Source organism: Cervus elaphus, chromosome 1, assembly GCF_910594005.1.
Source record: "Cervus elaphus chromosome 1, mCerEla1.1, whole genome shotgun sequence".
NCBI lineage: Eukaryota > Metazoa > Chordata > Mammalia > Artiodactyla > Cervidae > Cervus > Cervus elaphus.
The window spans coordinates 79,892,877-79,905,673 of NC_057815.1; the positions used below are offsets into that span (position 1 = coordinate 79,892,877).

The window sequence follows — 12,797 nt, forward strand, 5'->3', positions numbered from 1 at the left end:
AACTCAATCAAACAGAATAGATCATTTAGAAATAGACCCAGTCTTGTATGCTCAATTGATTTTCAACAAAGGTGCCAAGGTAATTCAATAAAAAAAGGATAGGCTTTTCAACAAATGGTCCTGAAACAATAGGATATCCAAAGGGAGGGGAAAAAAGAACATTAAACTTCACCTTGTACCATAAACAAAAATTAACTTGCAATGGATCATAGATGTAAATGTAAGAGCTAAAGCTATAAAACGTCTTCTGGGCAAAGATTTCTTGGATAGAGTACAAAATGCACAAAACACAAGAGAAATAATTAATACAATGGACTTCATAAGAAAATTTTGAACACTTATCTTCAAAAAGATCCTGTGAAGTAGGTGAAAAGCCAAGCCACAGTCTGGGAGAAAATACTTGTGAGACACACATCTGGAAAAGAATTTGTCTCCCAGAATGTCTATCGGACTCTTACTACTCAATAAGTAGTCAAACAAGCCAGTTTTGAAGTGGGCAAGAGATTTAAATAGATGTTTCACCAAAGAAGATATACAGATGGCAAATCAGCGCATGAACAGATGCTCAACATCATTAGTCACTGAGAAATGCAACTTAAAACCTCGGAGAGGTACCGCTACACACCTGTGCGCCTGGCTGAAACTGACAGGGCTAGCGATGTCATGTGCTGTGAGGTTGCAGAGCAACTGGGGAGGGCTTACTGCGACAGCCACCTTGAAGAACAGTGTGATAGTTTCTTATAAAGTTAAGCATGACACCTTCCATATGACCCAGCAGCCTACCCCTAGCTATATACTCCCTAAAGAAGAAAATATATGTCAGCATAAAGATCTGCACTCCAGAAACTGGAAACAACCTCTTCCCTCCGTTAACTGGTGCAGGGATTAGCAAACTGTGAGTCTCCATACAAGGAACACTGTACTCAGAGGGACCTGGTGCATCTCAGAGGCATTATGCCGCGTGAAAGAAGCCACGCACAGTAGGCTACTTACCGAAAGATTCCCTTCCCTGACTTTCTCGAAATGATGAATCTATTTGGACAGAAAACAGACCGGTGGTTTCCAGCGGCTGCTAACAAGGGGAGGGATGGAAAGGTTTGATATCTTGCTGTGGTGATGTTTATGCGACTGTTGCGTTTAGTTGTGCGTGGGTGCTAAGTCGCTTCAGTCATGTCCAACTCTTTGCAGCCCTGTGGACAGTGGCCCCCCAGGCCCCTTTGTCCGTGGGATTCTCCAGGCGAGAATACTGGAGTGGGCTGCTGTGCCTCCTCCAGGGGATCTTCCTTACTCAGCTCATCTAACTGTATATTTTAAAAGGGTAAGTTTTATCGTGTCTCGGTTACTTCAATAAACTTGGCTTTAAAGATACTTAATCTAGAGGAAAATTAACTTTAAAAATAATTTTTTTAAAGAAGCAATGGCGTTTTCAGGATAATGGTGAGGTATCCATTTGAACAGGGCAGTGTTGCTTCTAGAACAGGAACTCTGGACTCAGGGATCTTGAGTGAGTGAGTGACAGTGAAACGTGAACCCCCAGGAGCCCTCACATGACAGGGAGAGAAGGAAGGAAAACCTCAGCCTAGGCAGAGCCAGAAGAAGAGACAAGATGCTTATTTTTTGACTGGATAATACAGTATAAATAATAAAGAGCAGAAAAGAGTAAACAATGAAAAGTACTGGGAAAGTTCTCTCCCAGTTTTACTAGTTCTGTTTCCTTCTAGAAATATTCAAAACATTCTCCACTGGACTTTTTTTCCCCCCACTTAGCATGATATCTTTCAGACTATTTCACATCAGTTTATGTAGAGCTACCATAGTTTCTTAAATAGGTATGATACTGTCTGGATGAACCATAGCTTATTTAGCCAGTCCACAAATGATGGACATTTAGATCTTTTCTTGATATATCTTTCTAGATATATTTGCTATCGTGAACAATACTTCCATGAATATTTGTATTAAAGAGTTGTTTCTCATTTGCATGAATATATCTGTTAGATTCGTAAGAGTGGAAACGTTGGGTCAAATGATATGTACTTTCTCTATTTAGATATATATTGTTAATGTACATTTGTTATTTTGATCTATACTGTTAACCCCAATCACTACCCTAGTTTGTACCAATTTACTCTCGTACCGGTCATGCATGAATAATTATATCTGTTTTCCTGGCTAGGTGTGAACTCATACTTCCCCTTTGCCTAGTATGAAAGTAGTGAAAGTGTTAGTCGCTTGGTCGTGTCTGACTCTTTGCAACCCCGTGGACTGTAGCCCATGAAACTCCTCTCTCCATGGAATTCTCAAGCAAGCATACTGGAGTGGGTAGCCACTCCCTTCTCCAGGGGATCTTCCCGACTCAGGGATCAAACCCAGGTCTCCCGCATTGCAGACAGATTCTTTCCTGTCTGAGCCACTAGAGAAGCCCAGTCTGAGAGGTGAATAATTGTGTGCTAGAGGAAATACAGTTTGAATCTGGAGGAGGGAACGTTTTAGAAGCAAGGAACTCCAAGTCACAAGCGTCCACTGCTTTAGTCCCTCTGTCAGTCCGGATATCACCTCTGTATGAGTTAGAAAAAGGCCCTTCTCCTCCCCAGGACATCTACCGTCCGCTCGAAAACTGTCATGGTAACTACACAAAGCTGTGACCGAGGTGATGAGCAGCCCTGGAGCACAGCTGTCTCCACCACGCGCAGCAGCCAGAGCCCCGGAAGCTTTGAGCTTCAGTGGTCTCTGGAGGTAACCAGATTGTCTGGAATTAATGCAGCAGAAGCCACAGATGCAGGACAGGAGTTCAAGCTGCTTGACAGTGAGTAGGAGGGCATGAGCTTGAGGGAAAGCCAGAACAAATGGAAACTTCATTATCCGTGGATTATGCACTTGGAACTCAGGTCCCAGGCAACTCTGATATTAGTAATTTGGCTCGCGGGCTCATTAAGCTCTTAAGAAAAGTGAGTCTAGTTAATGAATTAATGCAAGATGACATTTTACATACAGAGCGGAAACCAGGCACCCCTGAGTTATGTAACATCATAATTTCTCGAGCAAATGTGGTCACAGCTTTTCGCCAGCAAGCATTTTACATTCCATTCACTAAGAGCTCCCTCCTGGATTCTTAAAACCTCAAGTGGTTACATGCAAGTCAGTGTTTTAAGATCTCTGGAACCATTTGTTTTCCATGTGAAAATCCATCGACTTTTAAGAAGTCCATCTCGGGGACTTTGCTGATGGTCTAGTGATTAAGAATCTACCTGCCAATGTAAAGGACACAAGTTGGATCCCTGGTCCAGGAGCTAGGATCCCACAAGCCTCGGAGCAACTAAGCCCATGTGCAGCAACTACTGAGTCTGCACGCCTAGAGCCCATGCTCTGCAACAAGAGAAGCTACCGCAGTGGGAAAACCACACACCACAGCTAGAGAGTAGCTTCTGCTCCCCACAACTAGAGAAAGCCCACGCACAGCAGCAAAGACCCAGTGCGGTCAAAGATAACGAAGGGGTACATCTCCCTGGAACGGAGCTCATTCAGTTCTTATTCTCTCCCCGACACCATCCCCCACCAAAAGGGGCTCTCCCAGCCATTCCCTCTGGTCTAGTGAAGCTGGTGAGGATAACAGAAAGAATGCAAACACTAAGAATTCACATCACTAGTTTGTGATGATGAAAAAGTCTTGAGATGGATCATGGTAGTGGTTGCACAACAGTGTGAATGTAACTTCATGTCACTGAACTGCTGCTCACCTGAAACTGGTTAAAATGGTAAATTTTATGTTACATATATTTTTATGACAATAGAAAAAGAGGAAAGGGACTCCTCATGCACTGTTGAAGGGAATGCAAACTGGTGCAGTCACTATGGAAAACAGTATAGAGGTTCCTCAAAAATGTAAAAATGGAAATACCAGGTGATCCAGCAACTCCACTTCTGAGTTTTTATTCAAGGAATATGAAAACACTAGTTTGAAAAGATATGTGCATCCCTATGTTCATTGCAGCATTATTTACAGTAGTCAAGATATGGAAACAACCTGAGTGGCCATCAACAGATGAATGAATGGATAGAAAAGATGTGGTCTGTGTGTGTACACACACAGACACACATATACACACACATGGATTATTACTCAGCCATAAAAAATGAAATCATGCCACAGTACCTAGAGTATGGTGCTAAGTGAGATGTCAGATGGAGAAAGACAAACACTGTGTGATTGCATGCGTATATGGAATATAAAATACAAACAAAATAAGTGAATAGACCAAATCAAACAAAACACGGAGGTGCAGGGAACAGAGTGGTGGTTACCAGAGGGGTGGGGGTGTGGGGGGGGTGAAATGGATAAAGAGGGTCAACTGTATGGTGATGATGAGTGGGGTGGTTTAGCTGCTCAGTCATGTGTGATTCTTGTGACCCCATGGACTGTAGCCCACCAGGCTCTTCTGTCCATGGGATTCTCCAGGCAAGAATACTGGAATGGGTTGCCATTCCCTTCTCCAAGGGATCTTCCCAACTCAGGGATTGAACTCACGTCCCCTGCATCGCAAGCAGGTTCTTTACCGCTGAGCCACTAGGGAAGCCCATGGTGATGAGTGAGACCCGAAGTTTCGGTGGTGAGCACACTCTAATGTATACAGAAGGTGAAATGCAACGTTGTGCACGTGGGCGATTAGTGACGAGGGTGTGGGAAAGCTTAGCCCGGGGCTGGCCCTGCCAGCGCACAATACTGCTTCCACTTCATAGCTCACACTGGCCGCTGAGGACCCACTCAGACCTCCTCGTGGCTTCAGAGGTTGACCGGGCACCGGGTGTGGTCTCAGACTTGCGCACTTGGGCTGCATTTAGATGATTCTTGCGGCGGGGCCACAGCTGGGGGTAGTTGTCGATCTTCCAGCTTTCCACGAGGAAGGACCGCTCTGGTTTCCTGGGCCCGCCTGAACCTGGCCACCCTTGCCAGCTGTGTCCTGCTGGTGGGAAACCCTTCCGCTGCGTATGTGAAGTGGGGGCAGTTGCTCCAGGTGGAGAGGAGGGGACTGGCATCCTGTGGGGCGGGGGCGGGTTTCAGGCTTTCATCCAAAGGCTTCTGAGCAAATGCCTGCTGGTTGCCTAGCAGACCTTGATAGGGGGCTGCGGGCAAAGTGTTAGGGGCGAGGCTCTGAAGTCAGACCACTGGGGCTCAAATCAGGCACAGCCCCTCACCTCCTGACCCTGTGACCCTGGTCAGGGGACCCAACCTCTCTGAGCATCCCTGTCCTTGTCTTAAGAAGAAGGCAGTTACAACACCTATTTCACGGAGTTGCTGTGAGTCACACAGATATCATGAAGTATATATATGTGTGCCTGGAACACCCAGTGTGTTCGCTGTTCTAAGTGTTTGATAATGAGTCACTCATTTCACACTCGGAACAGCCCAGTGCGGTGGGGACTAATACCATCCCCATTTCACAGATGAGCAAATTACAGCAGAGAGGTTTACCACTTTCCAAAGGGCACGCAGCCAGTCAGTTGAATTGCTGGGGGTTGAATGGCTTCGGAGTCCGTGATTTTAGCCTGTGCAATGCTGGCTCTTCATCCTGAAAGCTTGGCAAGGGGCCAGGCATCAAATAAGTACTTCGCCAACATAAGGAACCCCGGACACACTGGCTGGTGTGCCTCATACATATTATAAACTTCCAGAGAAAAACTATTTTCTGTCATAGCAATTATCACTCCCATTCCCTGGATGTTATGTTCCCCTGGGCTGATTTTTTTTAATGACTTTATTGAGGTATAATTTACATTATATATGGCTTCCCAGGTGGCACTAGTGGTAAAGAATCCACCTGCCTATGCAGGAGACATAAGAGACGTGGATTCCATCCCTGGGTCAAGAAGATCCCCTGGAAGAAGAAAGGACAACCCACTCCAGTATTCTTGCCTGGAGAATCCCCATGGACAGAGGAGCCTGGTGGGCTACAGTCCATGGGGTCACAAAGAGTTGGACACGACTGAAGCGACTTAGTGTGCATTACATAATATAAAATTTGCCCATTTTAACTTTACAATTCAATGAGTTTTAGTAAATGTATCAATTTGTGCGACCATCACCACATCCAGTTTTACAGCAGTCCCATCTCCCCAGCAAGATCCCCAAGGCCTATCACCAGTGAGCCCCCATGCCCCAGGCAACCATTAATCAGCTTTTTGTCCCTATGAATTTGCGTTTCCTGAACATTTCATATAAATGGAATCATACAATGTGTGGTCTCTTGTGTCTGGCTTATTTCGCTCAGTGTAATGCTTTGAGGCCCCATCTGTGTCAGAGCATGCATCAGTACTCTTTATGGCCTGATAATACTCCATGGTATGGACAGTCCACGTTTTGTTTATCTCTCCACCCGTCGGTGGACATTGGGGGATTCCCACTTTTCGGCTATTGTGTCTGACTTATTTCACTTAGCATAATGTTTTGAGGCTCATCCATGTCGTAGCATGTGCCAATACTCTTTATAGCTGGATAATATTGCATTGTATGGACAGCCCACATCTTGTCCACCCCAGTCGGTGGACATTGGGGCGGTTTCTATTTTTCGGCTACTGCAAATGGTGCTGCTGGAACATTGCACGCCCCTCCTGGGGCTGACTTCGAGGCACGTGAGTGAAGCCACCTGGTAACGTCTCTCCTTTTCTCTCCCCTCTGGGGTCTCCCAGAACCAGGCAGCGGGCAGGTGTTTGTGACCTCGGAGAACCAGCTCGTGTACTACCCCAGCATCACCTACGCCATCATCGGCAGCTCCGTCATCTTCGTGCTGGTGGTGGCCCTGCTGGCGCTCGTCCTGCATCACCAGCGGAAGCGCAACAACCTCATGACGCTGCCGGTGCACCGGCTGCAGCACCCCGTGCTGCTGTCCCGCCTGGTGGTCCTGGACCACCCCCACCGCTGCAACGTCACCTACAATGTCAACAACGGCATCCAGTACGTGGCCAGCCAGGCCGAGCAGAACGCGTCGGAGGTGGGCTCCCCGCCCTCCTACTCAGAGGCCCTGCTGGACCAAAGGTGTGTGCTGGACGGGAGACCCTGGGGCGGCCGGGAAGGGAGGTCGTCGCACTTAGGGGCAGAGTCTGTATGCACACGCCCGGGATCCCTGCATGCAGCTGCAAAGATGCCGCAGTGTCTGACTTGTACTGAGTCTTTGCAAAACAGTTCACACGTATCATCTCGCTTAATCCTCATAGTGACTCACCAAGCGAGGTTATATTTGCCTCAGTTTTGCAGATGAGAAAACCGAGTTTTTCAGTTACTCATCTGAGGACAAACAGCTATCCCGGCCAGTTCAGATCCCTCCTCCTCCTTGGTAATGCCACATGGACACATGTACCCAACTCTGGGGACCCACCTGCTACCGCAGAACAGTGCCCACGTTGGAGGTTTGATTTCTAATTGAATGAATGAATGAGAGGGTAAATAAATAAGTTCCTTAACTTTGCATGCCATCATCTGTAAGATAAAGGGAGAATTCTCAAGCTTAGGACCCTCATTGCAGATGGAGCCGTACAGGAAACCCCAACAAACAAAGTCAAATGCAGAATTCTGTAGTTGGAGTAGGTAGTGGACCTCAGTCCCGCCTGCTCAGCCTTCCTCTGTCCTTTGGTGACCTCCAGCATATCCCAGAGAACCCACTTTGAAGTCCCAGGACCAGAGCTAGCTGAGCCCCCAGTTCTCAGCATCCCTTACCCTGCAGGATCCCTCTTCTATAAGCCTGGGACTCACTGGTGAGGCATTTTGCGGGCAGTGTTCCTGGGCTAACTGGGCTCTTCCTTGAGGCCGTCCAGTGACAGCTCTTGTATTATATAATCTTCATTTTTCCTCCTCATAAAAGATAAACAGAGCTCCAGGGCCTGGTGCTTAAGGACATCATTGCAAATAAGCACTAAGATTCTGTGTTCTTAGTGCTTGGACCATCAGATGTAGAGCAAGGTTAAAACTGCTACATCTGGAGACAGAACTCCTAGGTTCAAATCCTAGCACTGCTGCTTACTAGCTCTTTGTGATCCCATGCAAGCTGTCTAAGGCCCCTTTGCCTCAGTTTCCTCCCCAGTACAATGGGCATACAAGTAATGGCTCCCTCTAGCACTCTTCTGAATGCTAAATAAAATAAAATAAAGGATATAAGGTGGGTGGCGTAATGCCTGACTCACAGTAAGCCTTCTGTAAATGATAGCTGGAAAATAAAATGCCTTTGAAGTTATCTCAGTGCAAGCAAGGTGTCATTATTATGCCCAAGTCCAGACAACCAGAAAGAGTTGGCTTTCAGTAAGGACCCCCAATAATGTGGATCATTAAGGTCTCCATCAAAACCTCAGGCCAGCTGCATCCCTGCTGAACCACCCAGGATGAGCCGGGGGCTTCTTAGAATTCCCCCTCCCAAAGGTTATGTATTTGGCACTGTACAGTTGGTACAAGCCAGCCAGAGCATGCTGACCTTTGATCCCTTCCCTTCATCTTATTGCTTATCACTGGTTTCCCTAGTACTAGGATTGCCTTTCTCCTTGGAGGGAAAAATCTCGGTCCTGACATCATCATCCACTCAAAAACAGACAGAAGTCAGCTTTGCCTGCCGTGCCTGGGCTCCTAATATGTTCTCGTCTCTCTCCCTTCCCCCAACCCTGCTCCTCACCCCACCCTGCTCTCTTCATCGCAGACCCGCCTGGTACGACCTTCCTCCGCCACCCTACTCTTCAGACACTGAGTCCCTGAACCAAGCCGACCTGCCCCCTTACCGCTCCCGCTCCGGCAGTGCCGACAGCGCCAGCTCCCAGGCAGCCAGCAGCCTCCTGAGCGTGGACGCCCCCGGCCACAGCCCGGGGCAGCCTGGCCCGCAGGAGGGCACCGCTGAGCCCAGGGACTCCGCGCCCAGCCAGGGCACCGAAGACGTATAAACTCCGGCTCTTCCAAAGTCTCCATGGGTTCATCTGCTCTGACTTTGACTGTCCTAACAACTTGCGCTTACGGGAAGCTCCTCGGGGTCCCTCAAGGAGTGATTTGGAGTGTCAGCTGTCTCTCCATTCACCTCCTTGCCCAGATTTCAGGAATGTTCTTTGGAGGGCGACCTGCCTTGTTCTGGCCTCTGAGTTGACCTGTTGTATGGTGCATCTTTTCTGGGCACTTATTCTTCCCTTGAGGCCAACAATCACAGCCTCAGCCTCCACGTCATTCTTCTGTTACTGTTGGAATCTTGCTGAGGCAGTGGCGTAAGTTTGCAGGTGGCGGGAGAACGTGGTACTTAAGTACTGAGAAAGCAGTGTTTGTGTCATGTGGGATGTTCAGAAGGGCAGAGGAGACTGGACCAAATTCTGTGTGGGCTGTGACCTTAGAGCTCCACCTGGGGATTTGGGTTGGGTGATCCTCCCAGGAGGCTGTCATTGGATGTTGCACGAAGCTGCACGTTGCTCTTGGGTCAGCAGAGGCTGGGGCCAAAGAAAACTGTTGCTGGGAGTAACGTCCTTCAGAAGTCAGCAGTGTCATTTTGGTTTTCTGAAGGACTCTGAAACCATCAATTCTGGAGAGATTCTGGATTTAACAATTTGCCCAAGAGTCCTCATTTTGAGAGCTTTTTCCAGCATCATATATCATCAGCCTCATCCCAGAATAAGCAGGGACCCCCTGCCACTAGTTTATCCGAGTTCTCAGCTCCTAAAATACAGGCTGCCAAGAACCGGGGTCTGCTTTGGTCCACAGCCCTTTCCCTGGTTTCTGATCGTCACCCTCCCAGCTGTGACCTGCCTTAGCCCAGGGATGAGGACTAAACCTGAATTGGCCAGAAATCTGATCTGGTCCTTTTGTCCCTGTAGACCATGCCCAGCCTGCATTGCCCATTCATGCAGCTTCAACCCTCACCTCCCAAGTCCCCCCAGACACTCAGAAGTCATTCTACCTGTGCAGTTGGGCTTGAGGACACTGTGGGTTTCTAATTCACATGAAAACCTAATTCAGCACCCGCCGCGAGAGCTCCGCATTCCTGGGCAGCACTCACCACCCCCCCAACTTCCCAAGGCCCAGCCAGATAGATACCAGCACCAAGGTTTAGGATTAGGGTCAGAGCGAGAATCAGACCTCTCCAGACATCCCATAGTTTCTTCTCTGAGAGACATGGATAACAGACAGTTTGGAGTCAAGATTTGCCATTCGGACTTTTTTTATATATAATCTCTTAGAAATGCATTTGAAACAGTGTGTTTGTTTTTTCCCTTCTAGTTAAGGGACTATTTATATGTGTATAGGAAAGCTGTCTTTTGTTTGTTTTTCCATTAGCGAGGTCCAAGCAAAGATGCACAAGATCACACCTTTGTCCCGCTGAGCTCTAATAACCAGCCCCCCCGCCCCCAGACGGCCCTGTGTGCCAGGCGTCTGTGCATTGTTGCACTTTGAGTTTTTATTTATCGAGTTCGTGAAGGCTGCAGAAAGACCAATGCCTTTCTCCCTCAGTTCATGGTCTCTGTGTTCCGGCTCGCTTTCCTTTCTCCCTGCCCAGCCAGCCACAGCGCCCACCCCCTCAGGAAGTCATGGGTGGAAATGTAGATGTTATTTGTCAAGAAACCACACTGACTAACCAGGGGGCGGGGGACAAAACTGGAACCAGGTGGAGCCACTCGGGGCAGCTGTCATGCAGACCTGCTTCCCACATGCTCAGTAACTTCTTTGATGCTAATTCAAACACAGCCTGCAGGAGGGGGGATGAAGTGGCATTCAGTGATCCTGTTCTGTAGACGATTTTTTTTTTTTTTCTAACCAAATTCAAAGTGTGCTACAGGAAAGCTAGCCACTTGGTGATTTTCAAGTTAAGAAAAGAAACCTAGTTGCTCACGTCTTTTCGTTTTTAAAATAACACGCGTTATTTTCTGAGTAGTCCAGTGCAGAGAGAACTTTTAAGTGGCAGCCGGAGTGTGTGAGGAGCTCTGGCTGATCACTTCCTCTCACATGAGTCACACTGTCTTCATTTCTCCCCTTGGTGGGCCCCTGCTTCTTTCTGGTGCTCTGGAAATTGTTTAGAGGAAAGGATTCTAATTTTAATTAATTGTGCAGTGAATTAATTTCACGCACTTTTCAGCTTCCAGGCATCTTAGAAAGGACAAATGGTCTTAGTCGATAAGGAGAGCCTCTTAATGTTGTTTTTTAAAATGAACACAGGGACATTTTTATTATAGATTTGATTTTTTTAAATGGTGGGTTTTTTAAAAAAGATATAAATAGGACACCAAAGCAGCAGAGTTTTGCTTTTTCCCCTACTTAAGATAGCAAATAAGTGGCCAGCATTATTTCTTTAACTCATTCCAACCAGGATATTTTTTTTTAATACATGGCATAAATCTGTGCCAACCAGAAAACCATCTCTGCTCCCTTTTCTCAAATAAGATCAGCATTTATTTTAGCGTTGAAATTGTTCCACTGTGATCACTTATCACTTGCCCTCAGTCCCTTTACTTTGAAATTGACGTTTTTAAAAAACACAAGGAAGTGGTTAATAAATAGCATGTGACATTCAAAGTTGATGTAAACTGGAAAGGTTATGTGTGGTTGCTTTTTTGATTCGATTTTTTTTTAATTTTTATACTTTCAAATAAATCTGCAGTTTCATTCTTCCTGTTGGTGTAAATGATTCTTAACCCCTTTATTGTTCAATGGACAGCTGCTTCTGTCGTGCCTTCTGCAATGAATGTATACCCTAATAAAATGAGAAAAGACGAGAGACTGCTGATGAGATCTCAAAATATGATGGGTGTTTAAGGATTCCACAACTGGCATGGTTGGAATTTGGAGGTAAAGTCGTGGACACCAGTCCATTTTGGAGGGACCTGGGATGTCAGTTCAGAAGATGGGCATTAACTATGCCCATAGTGACTTCAGTGTTTGAGGGAAAGGGGCACGTGGCTGTGATACTGAACAGGTTCTGACCACATACTCAAGACATGCGCTGACTCTGGCACAGGTGTGCTGGTGAATAGCTTTGAACCACAAATGGCTCCAATGGGCCCACCAGTGATGGGAGCATCTTTGTGCTCTTATAAGTCTTGTTTTATGCTACAGGGACAGTTGCACAGGAAGTCAGGATACCCAGCAGGTCACCACCACCACTCATGAACAATAGTAACCTTGGCCTTGACCAAAATCAAAATCTGTGGGAGTCAAAACACAGGACCTACAAAGTCAAGGTGTAGATCGTGTGTCGGTACCCAGAGGCGCTGGAAAGAAGACTGGTGGTATCCCAAGCGTATACCCGGTCCATGTCCTGCCCCAAGTGGTCTGGGGAGACCTTCCTGAACAATGTGCCCCCAAAATCTTATCAAGATGTGAGCTCCTTCATCTCTTAGAGTATCATTTTTATGGGCACTAATTTGAGAAAACAGTTGAGAAGCACTAATCTAGAGCAGAGATCAGTAAACTTTTTGTGTAAAGAGTCAGATAATACAATACTTTGGCTTTGCAGCCATGGGGTTTCTGTAGCAACTACAAAAACAGCCATAGACAATACATAAGTGCATAGATGTGCCTCTGTTCCAGTAACTACCAAAATGGGCTGGATCTGGCTTTGTCATTTGCCCACCCCTAACTTAATGGCTCATTCCTACATCGTGTTCATGGATCCGAAGCTCATGAAAAGAAAAGAAATAGCACAGTAATGGTTGGCCTTGGAGATTGGAACCCTCAAAATCGCACCAACCTCCAAACAATTAAAAATGGAAGAACGTAGGAAGAAGGTAGTTCAAAGACCTGTGAAATTCATTTTAATTGACCCTCTTAGCTCTTTTCCAGTGAATAAAGAAAT

At 46.7% G+C, this 12,797-nt stretch overlaps 1 protein-coding gene across 6 annotated transcripts in view; it reads left to right on the forward strand.

Moving 5' to 3' along the window:
* LDLRAD3 (low density lipoprotein receptor class A domain containing 3) overlaps window positions 1–11,613 on the forward strand; it is a 262,986-nt gene extending 251,373 nt beyond the window's left edge. For all 6 annotated transcript variants that reach the window (XM_043909362.1, XM_043909379.1, XM_043909386.1 and 3 more), the window contains 2 exons: window positions 6,685–7,030; window positions 8,676–11,613. In XM_043909362.1, coding sequence (XP_043765297.1) covers window positions 6,685–7,030; window positions 8,676–8,913 — 584 coding nt within the window. In that variant the 3' untranslated portion in view covers window positions 8,914–11,613. The remainder of the gene's footprint in view (window positions 1–6,684; window positions 7,031–8,675) is intronic.
* Window positions 11,614–12,797: the final 1,184 nt, after the last annotated feature.